This window comes from Anopheles funestus, chromosome 3RL (assembly GCF_943734845.2).
Source record: "Anopheles funestus chromosome 3RL, idAnoFuneDA-416_04, whole genome shotgun sequence".
NCBI classification, from domain to species: domain Eukaryota; kingdom Metazoa; phylum Arthropoda; class Insecta; order Diptera; family Culicidae; genus Anopheles; species Anopheles funestus.
In genome coordinates, this window is record NC_064599.1 from 76,903,568 (window position 1) to 76,920,435 (window position 16,868).

The following is a 16,868-nucleotide window of genomic DNA, read 5'->3' on the forward strand; positions in this document are numbered from 1 at the left end:
TGTTCGCTCTTTCTCCCTCTTCTAATAGCTCCTTATCACACTCCTGCTGTCACTTCTCTCGTGCATTTTGACATATTCGGACTCACTAAGCTCTATTCTGTCAAACTTGTTTCGGAATGTTGACGCATATCATTGAACAAATTTCACATTAGCAATAACTACCTACTCTCTTTCCTTTGTGTATTTGTCTTCTCTGTTACTTTGTGCGTTTACACTCTGTTTATACTTTGGTTTTGTACGTTTTTTTACCTTATCATTAACATAGTCGTTCGAATCGTTGAACCGTTCTGTTTTAATCTATCTTATATGTAACTCTTGTTTGTCCTTTGTGACAATGATCACGTTAAAGCAAAATAATCATTACTCCAATAAGAACACCTGCCTTTTCGAATGATGAATTTTCCCCCGTATTTCTTCTATCCTGTTTAATGTGTAATGCACGCCACTGTGCCTGTGATGAGTGTATGATATTACATTAAGTCACTGTTTGTGTACAACTCGTTTGATGTATCTATTTTGCTGTAGTGTTTACTCTAATGTTTTAAAATAAACTATATATTTTAGTGTAACCGTAGTGTAATTTATTCGTGTTAGAAACTGTTTGTGTTTGTTTTGATATTTGTTTAAGGTAGTTTCTTCTGTTTTTTACATTTTCAGTAATATATTGTTTTGTTTATTAAAAACCATTCAAAACCGATGAATAGTTCATGGAATATTGTATTGTTATATTAAAAATCTTTCATATTTTACCAAGTGTAAATTTAAGATTAAAAAGAATATTTTTAAACATAAATATGCCGTATTCACTGTGAACTGTTGGTACGTGGCCTACAGTGTACCGCATGGTAATGGCTAGCCAGTCTAAATGGTTCGAAACGGGATCATCTGCTACATTATAGTGCTGCGCACGAAGTAAATATTTGGCAAGATTTCAATCTGTCTTTTTTTGCTGTTGTTGTTGAAAATATTCCCGTTTTATGTAGAACCGTAGCATGAAACGTATAAAACGTTCATCGTCTCAACTGGCATGAAAATATATCGTCCGTTAATTTGTGACAAATCTGCACAGCCACAATGCTAGTGATAGCACAAGCAACAAATTGATCAGCATTACTTAGCAAATTACTATCATTGCTCAAGAAACGGTCGACTTTGTAAATCGGATTATAAATTTGTATGAGAAAACTACTCGACTATTCATAGCAAATATTTAAATGAAGCAATACTCTACGTTGCGCAATAGTGATCCCTGTTGCGTCCTGGTATCACAAACAACGTTAAAGGATTGATTGAATTTCAAATGCTTTGCTTTGCAAACGCATTTACTATTGCTAAGGTCTGTTGCTGTTGTACACCGCAAAGAGATAGGATATTGATAGAATGTGGGACAGAAACGCGACCTGCCATTTAATTCACTGGTATGAGCTGTATTTTAATGTATTTAAATATAATTTATCCCCATCAATGATAAAATGTAGAATATTATATGGCAAGACTATGTTGCCATATTGCGTTCTATTGGGTTAATGGCGTCTCCACACATATTACCATACTGTACTGCGTAGTAATGTAACTGGGAACACTGTTTCCAAGACTAATCAAGAAGATTTGGTTGTTTAAACGATCTACGCACTGAATATGACGCTGGCATCGTCTCCACGTGCACTAACCATCGCACCATCCTGGACTTTGCCATTGCCAAGATATTTGCTCCATCAAACAGGTATTCAAGCTCGTTCAGTACTCTAATTGATTTGCTTTTGAGGTCTACCAAAAACTGAACACACCTTGTAGGTTAATAGACAATATCCACACCATCATTGATCTTAAGATACGCGAAAGAATACTCAAGCAACCGATCATAACCGATCGTATTAATGCTTGAGAAATATTGTGGATTACTCGGAATCGTCCTAGATGTACAGACTCTAGTTATTTGCATATTAAAATGCTAGAATGTTATCGATGACTACATCACTATGGAGTGGAGAATTAGATTTGCTGGACTCCGGTACCGGACGACCCATTCTGTAAAAACTTCTAAGGTCATTCACATGTATGTACAGAGAAGACATACATTGGGATGTACTGTGGCATAGAAAAAAACCTAAGAACTAAAAAGCCAGATCAACGACACTCTATCAAATGCGGTTTAGCAGACTCTGGTAGATTAAAGATCAGCCCGGTCCGAGCTTAAATCTCAACCAAACGGCTATACTTCGAATTCGCATTGAAGTACTTATTAATTACTAGGAACTTTGGGGAGATATTATGTTACCTTTCCCTATATTCCTGAGTCGTGAAGCACCCAAACTCACGGAGATGAACAGTTCTCGGAAAATTCTCAGCTCCACTGCTTGACACCCTCAACATCTAACAGCCTAGAGGTTGACGTGGTGGTACGTGGGTTCTTCCTGCCACTGCTTGGGGGTGATATCGATTTGTGTGCTCAGCCTACGCTATAAACCGTCGATTCAAACTTCTCTTTTATTCGCTCGCCGTTGCTCTTTGTCTCTCGTTTAATCTCTTCGGCGCTCTATCTCTCTCTCTACTTCGTTGTCTCTGTTGTTTGCAAATGATTGGATTTGCGATCGTGCCTGCTAATCAAGCCCATCAGCTGGAATACCTGTTTTCCAATCGGCAGGGGTTTTTGCAGGGTTCGTTGGAGTGGAGTGTGTGTGTGCGCCATACAAGACAGTGGACAGGAGGATAACGCGTGCGTTGCGTTTCCATCCACCCTTCGGGGCGATGCTGGTCGGGGTTTGATCGTTCAGTCTGTGTAGCGCGCTCGAACGCGTCTGATCGAACCGAGTGCAGCGATCGGTGTGGTGCGCGCGCGTGTGTTCCGCCTGGGTCTGGGCGCCCTTTTTGTGATCTCGTTTTGGGGGGACCGAACGCTGGCGGTCGTGTTCCGTCGCTGCGACATCGATTGCAAACCGGCCCCCGGCGCATAATGCACAGTGCCAGACTTGGTGCAGATGTCGTTGGCGTTTGTAGTGCTGATCGACACATTACGCTTAATGTGGCACGTTCGTCCTACAGGAAGAACCGAATCCGTTTTGTACCTTTCGCTGTGTTACTAGTGCATCTATGCTAATATAAGCTAATATTCGTTTATTGCCACCGTGCAGTGTGTTCAAATAGCAAAACCATCCTCCTCTGTAAGGAAGTTTTCACATCAAATATTGTGTGCCTTTTGTGCCGTCAGTTTCGGATTTGTGGTTGGATTAGTGTTTTTTTGTGTTTTTGTGTTGTGATATCTCCAGGGGGTATCCTTTATTGGCTTTTCCCAATAATAACCTTATGCGTGTGTGTTTGTGTATATATTTAAACTAACCGAGTTGCGTGTTATAGAAGAAATTAAAAAAGGGCTACCTTTACGTTCTATCGAAGCTTTTACATTCCTTGCGCATTTCCATTCACATTCTGAAATGGCGTCGTAATTCCATTTCTGGAGAAGTGGAGCAGCTCACTGAAATGAAGCTGCGCATCATTGCGAGAAGTATACAGATACAGGCAAACCGAGAAATTGATGCCAGATTGTTTGAGATTAGTGACAAAATCAAAGCGGTGAAGAAATTTTTTTTTGAAGTTGCTTTCTTGTTTGTTTTTAAATGTACAATACCTCACAGCTGCCGAATTGAAGTACAGATAAGTCCTCAAGATAAACGGTACTTCTTATATGTGGATCTGCAGTAACAGGGATTTTAAAATTTTATAGCACAAAGCTTAAGGTTTTCCTCTAAAAATCCTCCAAAAAGCGAAATACATTAGGAACATAGGAGATTGATTCTATCACGAGATTACATCGTGATCCGACCTACACGGAAATTGGAGATACGCGAATTTTCTCGATTTCTACAGTCCGCTATAATAGCGTAGTTTCGGGGACTACCTGTAATTAGTATTGAATTTATTCAAAAAAGGACCCAAATCACATACAAACACACACCCGTTTCAAGCAAAAAATCGTAACATTTTCGAATAAGCATAATTAATTCTGAGAGGTGTGTCCAACTCCACCAGTTCGTGTGTCGCTTTTGCACGGCCGCCGTGCGTTTACTGGTGCGGACTGTAGGCACCGGGAAAGGTCGGGTTTTCCTTAAAAACTTGTACGACTAGTCAGTGTGAACGAATTGGTGTAAAAATCACACAGTTTATCTGGTGAAATTTATAGCACCGCCAAACGTGGCGCGGGAATCCATGCAGATTCGTTGCTTATCGTTGTTACATTTGCATAATAAAACAGTTTCATAAAATTACCAGTTTCCGATAATTAGGACAATAGGTTTTTTTTATACGCATTTATCGGAACAGCATGTTCGATTTTGGCTTGGTAGCAGATCGAGGTGTTTATGAAAAGTAGCCGCGTACGGTTTTTTTTATTGTTGGTACGCCATTGGGCACGCTGCGCGCACATGATGATGACGCAGGATGGGACAGGTTTAAAGTCAAACGACTGTTGAAGAATTAACAAGATACAAGATACTTTTCTTCTTTTTTTTTTGGTTTTTTAATATTTTAAATTTGGTTCGATATTTCAACTTTTGGGAAGCTCTCGCAGCCACATCCCAAAAAGCGGATGGGCCGTTTACGTGGTAACAAACCATCGTTGTGTCCGGACCGCGCAAGACAACTCGCAGGTGTAGAATCACTGTAGAAGAAGAACAAGTTTTAGTCACTTAATTCTTGCGGCAAATCTCGGTTATCTTCTGCTTCCTCTTAGCAGATCGTATACATTTCATTAACCCGCGATTGATAACGGACCATAAAGCTGTGTGGACGAACTGATGGTGTGCTTTTTTGTGTTTATAAAAAAAGTATAAACCCCCATATGCAATTTATGGTCGCTTTTGTGTACATTTATATTCATGGGAATCCGCTTCGTTTAGTTCAGCCATTTTTATTTCCTTTTTGGCTGCACAGATCATCAACAAAAAAAGACAAGCCTCGCAGCTTTTGCATTGTGGATTGCTCCCCCCAACAATAAAAGACTTAAAAAAACCTGAAACTTTCTTAGAAATTGTACCGAAACGCGCACCGAATCTGAAGGGTTCCGTACATATGTAAGGAATCGCCCGGGGGCATAGCATATACACATCCAACAAAACTACCCTCCCACAGAGACATTCCGAAATCCGTGTGCCCAAAAAAGGGAGACTTAACCGAATTGATGGCCCAAAAGGAAGCGTTACAGAATGAAAATAATTTATCTTTACCAAACCTTCGTTTGGCAATGCTTCTTCCTGCACAGCGGGCGGTTTTGCGAAAATCCGGGAGAAATTCAAAAAAATACGGAAAGTGCCCCCCCAAAACCAGCGGCAAACGAAGAAATATATCACACGCATAACAGTGTTCGCAAAGCAGCATAAACCGATCTCACTGCCGGTTGCTACGTACGACGATCGTGTGTTCCTCAACAAGCGAGATTTGACCAAAGAGCATCCATAGCAACGCTTCCCTTTCTCGCTTAAAAAGTGCATATATATGTTTTTGTGTGTGTGTGTTACTGTTCAGTTTATTTGTATGTGTGTGTGTGTGTATGTGTGTGGTGTGGTAGAGAGCTGTGGTGATAATTGTGTGTAAACCCTGCGCTACTAAGGATATATCTCGAGGCACGTTTATAGACGGCGTTACCGAGATGAAAGTGATCGGTTACGATGAGCTGATCCTGAACGTTCAGCGCCTGAAGGCGTACGGCCGTCGCATTACCCGGTCGTCCAAAGTGCATGTATGTAAATAACTTCGACTGTATCTCTGTCTCTTCTAAACAAAACCTACTGAAGCGTATTGCTCGGACAGCTTCTTCCACTTTCGATGTCCGTGGCCCCGCGAGAAACATTCCTGCCAATGATTTTGCAACCCAACTAATATGCGATATCACTTTTAAGGTTACGACGTAAAATCCCAACGATAATATTATTTCTAAAATATATGTATCTGATCAAAACAACAATAACAACAACAACAACAAAAAAAACCCAAAAATTTTCGTACGACGTCACTCAAGCGTTGCGTCATGGACCAGGCACGGCGTCAAACGGTCAAACGAAAGGTGCGCAATTGGTAGCAGGTATTTCCCCATTTTGGACTTTTGAGTGTTATCGAAAGAATTTCATCTTCAAATAAATACGCGTGGGTTTTTTTTAACAAAAACAAACGTAAGTAGATGCTCATCTTTGTGGTACGAATATTTCGGAAGCAAATGTAAATACAAAAAAAATCTTGACTGAAAACGTGCCAAGGTTTAGCTGGCGAAAGCCTTGCCATAAACATGTTGAGTAATGATTGAAGGTAGAATTTACAATGAAAGTCATCACACATGAAAGTAATTAAATTTCAGGTGTTGCGAAGTGGTAACGTGGAGGTTATCAGGATAGTTTTTTTTCCTCTGTGTATCTAAACACTTCACTGAAGAGTACAAGAGTTTTGTATACAAGCAGTAAGGGAATCTAATAACTCTGATTTCAAATAAAAAATGAAGAAAATTTACTGTTAATGTCTTTCAAAATGGTTTAATTACGCTCGTTTTGTTCAAAACACCATTTTAAATTTGACAAAACGATTAAGGGCGTAACATTTATGCAATTAGCGCCATCTATTGGAATTTCTGCGTACGAATATTGGACTATGGAGTATAGTAAACCTTCGAATTACTATCGCAATTTCTGCAATGGTTTGTTGGTGGTAAAATGGGTCACCGAGTGTGTGTGTTTTTGTGTGCGCTACAAACCGGAACCACGAGTTCAATTCGATTAAATTATTACCCGCTATAACCATTCCCACCGGCCTTGAGCTTCTACTGGGCCACTTCCATCCAAGAGGACCGCACCCTTACCGAGTATCCTGAAGGGCTGCTAAAACTGCTCCGAACAAAACCAACAGGATACGTGCGAGAACCGTGTCGGTAACAATGCAAAAGCTTGTGGGTAGGCCTCACGGTAATGGCACCAGTAGTACTCACCTGCCATGACTAACACGGACCCGGCTCCAAACCCTCAAGAAGCGGAAGGTATAAAAGGGAAAGATTTGCATTACACCCTACTGTGCACAGGCCATACCGTTTGCATATGCGCCGAGCGTGAACCTAAACGATCCCGCGCTACTACCAGTAGCCTGAGCCACACACTACCTGCAGAAAAAGTTCCAAGTTCTCCAAGCCAGTGTCGGCATGCGTTTCCAGTTAAGTGTCAGCAGGCAGCAGCCGACGCTTTTTTTTTGCACCAAGCCGTGACAGTTAGGTAGCACACATCCTGTCCCTCTTGGGTGGGTTGTGCGGGTGTTATTAATAAAGTGGGGGCTCATTTAAAAGTATAATACCTAAAACAATCCGATAAGGAAAGAGAGACCAGAACGCCGCGCCGGGTTTCTGGCTGGGTAGCTAAATTGAATCTACCTTTCGGCGGGGATGTGAGAATTACTGTAAGCCTCTAGCGCCGGGTTTGTGTTGTTGTTTTGATCTATATTTGTGTGTTGTATGGGCAGCCTCCGCGCGAGATTTTATACATATAGACGTATGTACGTTGAAGTGGTTTGTTTTCTTTTTTTCCCACTGTTGCTGCCTCGGGCATCCAGTTTAGATATACAGATTGTGTGGGGTCTGGTAGCAGTTAGTAACTCGATCGCGGCATGCATCGTTGGTTTGGGTAGGTCGGTTTTCAACCCCCTTCTACGCGCCCTTAGATCCAAATCAATCAATCCACGATCGTAAGTAAGTTGCACGGACAGCGAATTATGGCTATAATCGATTAAATGTAACGTATTTAACTCTGTGCTAACGCTAAGCGTTACTCCCCACGAACGGGAGTTCCTTTCTTTAAATTTTCTGTTCCTGATGGACAACACACTTCCGATTAGCTTGCATTAAATCTCCTACATTTTATCAATTTGTCACGCGTGATCGTGATACGCAATCCCGTCCTCACTGGGTAATTGTGTGTATACATTGCTACGCTGCTCAATTATCGCAATTGAAATGTAGTTACCTACATTTGATAGCAATCACTCTCTTCATTACGCGATCCTTGCCGTGCGTTGCAATAGTATCGGGCCGGTACGAAAGTCACCAGAATGTTTCATAATGATGGCAGCACGCGTACACTTCCCAAACGGCTGCACGAGTGCCTCCGCCCGGTTACACGACGACAAAGCCTGACCCTAATTGGACGTCGTCCAAAAGAAGAGATCACCAGGTAATCGTACCTGTTGATGGCAAAATTGTTCCTCATTTAGTCATCTGTACGGTGAAATTATGGACCTCGGCAACCAATAGCGAGGGAAGCGACCAAGATTGCTCAATGTGAGCACGGTAATTCCGTCGAAAAACCGGAACCACGGGTTGCAACGGGGTTGACCATCGGTCGACCATCGACGGGAGTCAATGTTGCTGGGTATGCAGTGTCTGCTAGGCTTGCGGGTCTGCATGTTTGTTTTACTCCACTGCTAATGATCTCATCGCTTGTGCCACCGCGGGAAGGGGTCTCTCGGTGTATGCGAGTCTTCTAAGGTTGCGAGAATGCAACTCTTAATACCATGTCGGGCATGGACCACTGCCGCAAATGCACCTTCCTTCGCTACCTTCGTTGCGGGTTACGCTCTAGCACTCTTCAGGACACAACCGGTATGGTAATGAAATGGTGGACGATAGTTTAACTGCGCAAATAGCACCGCTGTCTAGTGCTGTTGCACCCGCGCACCCGCCTTCCTCAAAGGTCACTAGTGTGCGTGTGTATGTGTTTTTGTTTGTTTGTTTGTTGCGGTCTTAGACATTCCTTCAGTGGTGGGCCATCACCGAAGGGCTGTCACAGTGCTCTATCCGGGTCCGTCGACGGATGGATGCGTTAATTTGCGGAAGATAAATACGATAGCTACCAATTAGAAAATAATTAATTATATACTTTGTTAGACTGTACGTAGAAAGAAAGATCTTGACGTACCTATGGACAGTGTGAAGGCAATTCAAACTACACTGGACACATATCCGCATCAATAAGCTCTATAAGAACTGCAAAAAAGAGGGATTTTTTAAGTGTGTTTCATTTGGCACACAGCAAATTTTGATGTCATTGCTGCACCTCTCAAAACAAACAAGTCATGTACTTGTCGTGTACTTGTGGTTGATGATATCCTTAGACATTGTCACCTTCAGAGTTTGCGGTGGCTACTTAAACCCTCTTCGTTCAGGGCTATGATTCGGCTATATGTACGTCGTTTATGAGTTTGCGATTCATAAAACAATCAGTTCAAGGAAAACCTTAAATACTGTAGATAGGGTTCACAAGTCCTGTGTAACTATGGGCATATGTAATAATATTCGTTAAAGAAAGGATTGAAAAGATATTACTCAAAATAAACCATTTGAATAAGAACCGGAATAAATGTGTAAAATACGCTTGTTGTTATAAGTTAATTTAAATTTTCCATAATAAAAAACTAAATATTTCAACCATAATGATTTAGTTGAAGATACTAATAATTGACAGTTTTAGCTGTCATTTTGACAGATGTCAAATTATCTGTGGAGCTGTATTGATGTTTGTCAAAACAAAAAAAAACTATTTCCAACGTGATAGTACTGTTCTTATTACTGTTTTTTGTTAATACTAACGTTTCGTATCGTGTGTACTACGCTTCGGTTTATTACATTGTTGTATGCAGTATGTAGATGATTTCAGCATGCAACTAACAACTGCAGATCAGTCAGATTGGCATGCAAAGTGGTAAATATGTTATTGAATGTATAAAATGTGTTATACCAGCAAGAAAATGAGTATCTCTGGGTATACTACTGTCGATATGATCCGCAACTGTAGTTTTTGTTTGTTGTTTGAATGTACTACTTATATGTGCAATTGATTACGTGTCAGCATTGATTAATCGTGATGTTTGTTTTATTACTAATCATAAGAACGGTTTAGTACCATATCTTTAAATTTTCACTAATCACGTTTTCCGCATTGTGTTGATTACTTATTAAAAAATTTAAATGCTTTTTTCGTAGTTGTTTAAGTTCCATTTTGACAACGTTGTGTTCTTTAGTCCTTCGCCGCAGAGTACTTCGAACGGGTTGATCTGTTATTGCAGCTGCTCCTAATTTCCAACTAAACAAAAAAAACAGCTTACAGCAACCGTAACGATGCGAAATGTGTTCGATTTTAATGCTCTATAGTTAGAGTAGTGTTTTTGTTTTGTTTTCTATCTTTTATTACGATCTTTTAATACCTCCCTCTACTCGCACACTGTCTAAGTTTCGTGTTTTAGTAACATGTTTTTATTGTTTGTTTTACTTTAATGCACATTTCTCCCCCCGAATGCTTGAATTGGCGCGCTTCTAAAGGCACTGAATCGGTGCGATTCGATGGGATCCTTGGGCCACCGTTCGCTCCTACAGTACCTGGAAACGGATGATCTAGCTGGACTAAAATCATTCCTTGGCACCCGCCACCTGCAGGTCGACGATCGAGATGAGGTAGGCCACTGTCAATGCTTGTCCTTATAGATGGTGCTCATAGACCCACGACACTTCGGTATTGCTTTCAGAATAACACAACGGTGCTGATGGTCGCTAGCGGCCGCGGTGCGTCCCATTTCGTGAAGGAACTGCTGTCCCGGGGAGCCGATGTGCAGGCACAGGATCTGGACAACTGGACGGCGCTACACTTCGCTGCCAAGGCCGGTCACGTCAGTATCGTCGAGATACTGCTGGACAATGGGGCCGAACTGGAACACCGGGATATGGGTGGATGGACGGCACTTATGTGGGGCTCGTACAAGGGTCACACCGGTGTGGTGGCGCTACTGTTACAGCGTGGTGCCGATGTGCAGGCACACGGCAACTACCATCTCAATCCCCTGCTCTGGGCATCCGGTCGGGGTCACACGGAAATCGTGCGACTGCTGGTCAATACGGGCGGTGCGAAGGTGAATGTAGGTGATAAGGTAAGTTCAGCAAACCGATTGTACCACACCTATGGGAAATCGTGACTTGTTTGTGTGCGGGACACACTGTCACAATAATATTGAACATGTAATACAAAGTCTCTCGTTCGTCGACATGAAATATAACTGTAAGAATCGAGTAATATAAAAAACATTTGCCTGCAAGACATCAATTCTTGCTGATTGTTGATAGCATCAAATCACATTTCAAATTCATTTCTTGAAATCGAAATTCCAACATACCGATTCTTGCGATCGCCATGTCTTATTGAAACCACATCTCGACCGAGTCAATATCATCCATAATTTCCAAAAATCCATTAAAAACAGCAACCATAGTCCATTCACGATCTCCGTTGACCTCAACGCAATCTCCGTCCTCATTTTTTCTTTTATTTTTATAAATATGGTCCGATGATGCCACCACCGTGTTAAACCGGTGCATTTTTTCTAGATGTAATGAAGTCTTGTAGCATCAGCTGTGGATTGTTGTTTCTCCATATCTGGTAATTTTGGTTATTGGCAAATCCGTTAAGCCAAAACTGAGCCTCATCGCTGAACGAAAATTGGTGACAAAATTCTCTCCAAGTTGCGCGAATCGAAGTATGGATTTTTATGAAATTTGATTTAAAATTCAGTTACGGTTTGGGAAAATGATGTTTATCATAGTGTATATATTACTAAGTTACCATAAATGTGTAATATTTAATAAATTATTTACAATTGCATTACAAAAGATACAAATAGTCGTTAACAAAGTTACGGCTATTTGAAAAATGAATCTTAGTGAATGGTAGTGGTTATAGTTAGGTTTATATTGGGTTTATGAATTGAAGAATTTACTTCCGACTTACTTAAACTGTGTAATATCTTCTCTCCCTAGTACGGGACTACGCCGTTGGTATGGGCCTGCCGGAAGGGAAGTACGGAGATAGTGGATGTCCTGTTAAAAGCGGGTGCCAATGTCGACACAGCTGGCATGTACTCGTGGACACCGTTGCTGGTAGCGGTCAGTGGTGGCTTTCAGGAATGCGTTTCCCTGCTGTTGGAGCGCAAACCGAACGTGAACGCGCTGGACAAGGACGGCATGACGGCACTATCGATTGCTTGTCGCGAAGGGTTGACCGAGATAGCGTCGGCACTGATCGCGGCTGGTGCGTACCTGAATGTGCAGGATCGTGCCGGTGACACACCGCTAATCAATGCCGTCAAGGGCGGCCACCGGAGTGTGGTCGAGATTCTGATGAAGCGCCACGTAGACGTGGACATACAGGGCAAGGACAAGAAGACGGCACTATACACGGCGGTCGAGAAGGGTCATACGGCGATCGTAAAGCTGATACTGCAGTCCAACCCGGACCTGGAGCTATCTACCAAAGACGGCGATACGGCACTGTTGCGGGCCGTCCGCAACCGCAACCTGGAGATTGTGCAAATGCTGCTGGAACGCAAAGCGAAGGTGGGCGCGACGGACAAGCGGGGCGATACCTGCTTGCACGTGGCAATGCGTGCGCGCTCGAAAGCGATCGTGGAAGCGCTGCTAAGCAACCCCAAGTACGGCCAGCTGCTTTACCGTTCGAACAAGGAAGGTGAAACACCGTACGCAATTGATGCGACACATCAGAAAACGATCCTAGGGCAGGTTTTCGGCAACCGGCGACTGAACGCCAACGAAGACTCGGAGGGTATGCTTGGGTACGGGCTGTACTCTTCGGCACTGGCGGACGTGCTGAGCGAACCGACCCTTACCACACCGATCACGGTTGGGCTGTACGCGAAATGGGGCAGTGGCAAAAGCTTCCTGCTGACGGAACTGCGCGACGAGATGAAAAACTTTGCCCACTCGTGGTCGGAACCACCGATCGACGCATCGTGGCTGTTCTTTCTCATCAGCCTGCATCTGGTAATTGTGATCGGTACCGTGGTAGGGCTGGCCACGTGGAGCTACGTGTGGGGCATCGTTACCGGTGCCATCCTGCTGGTGCTCATCTACTTTACGGACATCCTGTTCAAGTTCCTCGATCGCCGTTACGATCTCGAATGGCTGTACTCGCTTAACTACGGTCTGTCGCGAAAGCTCGGTCGGTTACGGCTGATACTGCAGGTCGCCTTCTGCCATCCACCGGGTCCGCAGAGTGATCAGCAACCGATGCCGGTACGGTTTCACTTTGCCGAAGCGAGCGGTGCTGCACCGAACGGTGATGCGGCAGTGGCCCTAATGCTGGCCTCTTTGTTCGATGCGATCGAAGCACACTACGGTTCGCTGGCGACCGGGCTTTATCGTGCCTTTCGACCGAAACCCTGTAAGTATACCCAAAAACCGATCAGCAGGAGCAGTATGAAATAAGCTTTATCCTCTGTCTACTTCTAGTAAAAGCTTCCGGTGGATGGAAATGGCGCAAAATGTGCTGCATGCCGGTGGTGCTAATGTTTGAATTGGGAACGTTAGGCATTCTGGCTACCGCTTCCCTGTCGATCGTGTATTCTGAATACGGCGTGGATGAACGCGATGAGATAGCGGTGGCAATTTACATCCTGCTCGGTATTCTGCTAGCCGGAGCCATCGCTAACCTGCACGCCTGGTCGAAACTGATCGGTGCCTTGTTTATGTCACAGGGCAAACACCTCAAGCGTGCCTTCAACAGCAACGAAGCGGCCCCACTAACCGCACTCGGTGCCGAAGTGAGCTTAATGACGGATATGGTACGCTGTCTGGACGCGTTTACCGGCCAGCAAAGTCGACTGGTCGGTGTGGTCGATGCGCTTGACTCGTGCGATACCGAGCGAACGCTAACGATTTTAAACGCCGTACAGACGCTGCTATCCGCACCGCAGCGACCGTTCGTACTGCTGCTAGCGGTTGATCCGCACGTTATTGCCAAAGCGGCGGAAGCCAACAGTCGCCGGCTGTTTACCGAGGGTGGAATCGGTGGGCACGATTTTCTGCGCAACCTGGTCCACCTGCCGGTGTACTTGCAGAATTCCGGCTTGCGAAAGGTGCAACGGGCACAGAACACCGCCATGTCGGCTTACCGGCGTGCCATGCCGGATCTGAGCCGGGACGATGATCAGCCGCACCTGGGCCATTCAGCATCGGCACGGCGGCTGTCAAACGCGTCGGAAATCATGTCATCGCAGGAGAAGCTACGCGCAATGCCGAGTTCGTCGCGCGGTGGAAGCAAGAAGCTGCGCGTGTCCGACTCGATTGCCAGCTCGATCGGTTCCAATCTGCACAAGCTCGGCCAAAATCCGCCGGTAGATCTGTCGAAAATCATTCTCACCGATGACTACTTCAGCGATGTTAATCCGCGAAGCATGAGGAGACTGATGAACGTTATCTATATTACTGGTAAGTGGTACCTGAATAGGATTGTCTTATGGTTTAATAACCATGCCATTCTTTTCCTTTTTTCGATGCGCAGTCCGCTTGCTGAAGGCCTTTCAGATAGATTTCAGCTGGTATCGATTAAGCTCGTGGATAAATCTCACTGAACAGTGGCCCCTGCGGGCTAGCATGATCGTGCTGGAACACGACCAAGCCGGTGATAGTTTCGACGACTCGGTCTCACTTCAAGCCGTGTACGATAAGTAAGTAGTATGGATAGTGACAACAGCTACAGCATCGATTAACTGTATCGAATAAATGTTTCAGGGTGCGTCCAAAACTAACGTGCCTGCGGGAAGCAGCAACGTTGCTCGATCTGGATCGTGACGAACGTAAGCTGGATGCCTTTCTGCAGCTTCACAAATCCGACCTGCTCGTGTCCGATCTTCGTATCTTTTTACCATTCACCATCAACCTCGATCCCTATCTCAGAAAGGTGCTTAAGGAGGATCAGCAAGCGCTGGAAGACGAAGGAATCATCATACCCATGAAGACGGTCCTGCCACCAACTAAACCGGCCGGATTTATGCCGCATCATCATCGGGCGCAAGGTGGCAGCTTGCTGCAACCGACACCGCAACATCCTAGCAATCTTACCAACTGGCCAAACTTTTACAACCCGCAACCGCAGGCAATGGCACTGATGAGCTATTACAATCAAAACTGGGCCAACTTCCTAAACCCCGGTGCGAATGCGCTCATCGGCGATCCTATGAACAAACCTGGTACGGTTCCCGGTGGACCTATAATAACGGAACATCCTACGTACGATCAGCATTCCACATTGGCCGGAACCGGTGGTAGTGGTCGGGGTAAGGGCGCGAGCAACAACCACAAATCCACCAATGGACTGGCGACATCGCCACCAATCGATATCGACCTGACAAACGTACAGCTTTCCACCCTAACGGTGGAGCAGCTAATTGATCTGCTCGGCCAGGTGAACGATCTAAAGCCGACAATGGAGCGTACAGCGCCGATATTACGCGAGAACGCCATTTCCGGTCGGGTGCTGATGTACTGCAATCTGGAAGAATTAAAATCCGTGCTTCGTCTCAGCTTTGGACACTGGGAAATGTTTAAGCTGCTGGTAACCGCACTAAGGGAATCGACCATTTCCCAACCATCGAGCCGAAAGCTCTCGAAGACTACATCGTTCGCGAAGGGAACGAACGATACGGTGGAGCTGCAGGAACCGATTGCCCAATCGACACCACCGTTCGGTTCCGCGTCGAGTAGCTTCCAGCCGATACGGCAAAAGTCCCAAAATTTGCTAGAAAAACAGGTAAGGATCCTTCTCGTAAACGAACTGATGAACAAAACAAGAAAAAGCGTAACTGATCGTAAATTTTAATAATTATTCCATCAACCCAAACTCCCGCCACTACACGCGTACTCAAACACGTACTAAAATGCACATGTGCGCACGAACATGCGTAACATTTTGTGTTGCGTTTGTGTTGCGTCTGCCACCAAACCGAACCACACTCAACAAACAAACAACCAAACCTTTACTCCACTGTGTGCTGTAACGAAATGTGTACCACCGAAACCATCGGTTAAATAATGAAACCTTTAAATTAACAACAAATAAATTGGCTACTACTACAAAACAATACAAACTTCTTACACCATAAAATACACACAAACACACGTACTCATACAATACGAAACACTATCGCACTATGCGCATACCGTGTGTTTGCGCAACCACGCTGTGCGTGTCCCTGTGTGTGTGTGCGTGTGTCTCTCTCTCGGAAATGCAGCCAGCAAAAGTGCATGATTACGAATATCTGCAGGTAACGTCCGACTCTTTTCGGAATTCCACTCTGTGTCTAATATTACCTTTCTCCCACGTGCAAGATGCTGTGAATTAATGATCCCACTTCGTATATTTTTTGTTGTTGTGTTCCGTTCTGTTGTTAATGTATCCTCCGTATCATTCCTGTTTACCGTTTGCTGTACTTCGTTTTTGTTACTTTATCCCATGTTGTATACTACTCTAGTTTTCTAGTTCGTGAGTCAGTGTGTAATGCTACACTTTCTGTTTTCTTATTGTTTTCCTTCCACGTTTCCACAGATTTAACATGGTGTTAGGAACTAACGTCTGCTCAAACGAGTTTGGAGCGATTTTTTTTTCGTTGATTTCGTGTAACTTCTTTGGGAAATTTAAAATCAAGCAAGGGTACAATACAAATAATTAAAATTTTATTCCTTCTCCGTTTGTTTAAATGCTTCTCAAAGAAATCCACTAAAATGGAACTGTTCTTTTCCCTTTTTTTCAACACTTTTTTGTGCCCTAAGAATGCTTTTGATGTTTTGCTACTCTGACAGACTTTAATGAGGGTTTCAACATACGGTGTTTTTTGTTTCCTTTTTTGGTGTGTTGATTTTGTGCGAAATTCTGTTACGTATAACCCACATTGTTCTGTTTTCTATGTTAAAATCACTTTGTACCTAATCGGCACTGGGTGTGTTTGCACTGATACACTTACTTTTGTGAATTTTAATTAATTTAATACTGTAGTAATGAAGTTTAAATTAT

The 16,868-nt window shown here is 43.9% G+C and overlaps 1 protein-coding gene across 12 annotated transcripts in view; it reads left to right on the forward strand.

The window, feature by feature from the left end:
• LOC125766948 (kinase D-interacting substrate of 220 kDa) overlaps positions 1-16,868 on the forward strand; it is a 31,291-nt gene that overhangs the window by 11,126 nt on the left and 3,297 nt on the right. For 8 of the 12 annotated variants that reach the window (XM_049433059.1, XM_049433060.1, XM_049433069.1 and 5 more), the window contains 7 exons: positions 10,337-10,468; positions 10,540-10,938; positions 11,822-13,241; positions 13,310-14,287; positions 14,361-14,526; positions 14,591-15,608; positions 16,090-16,122. In XM_049433059.1, the coding sequence (XP_049289016.1) occupies positions 10,337-10,468; positions 10,540-10,938; positions 11,822-13,241; positions 13,310-14,287; positions 14,361-14,526; positions 14,591-15,608; positions 16,090-16,122 (4,146 nt within the window). Of the gene's footprint in view, positions 1-782; positions 5,732-10,336; positions 10,469-10,539; positions 10,939-11,821; positions 13,242-13,309; positions 14,288-14,360; positions 14,527-14,590; positions 15,609-16,089; positions 16,123-16,868 lie in introns of those variants that run through there. The other 4 variants (XM_049433063.1, XM_049433061.1, XM_049433067.1 and 1 more) reach the window with 3 other exon arrangements.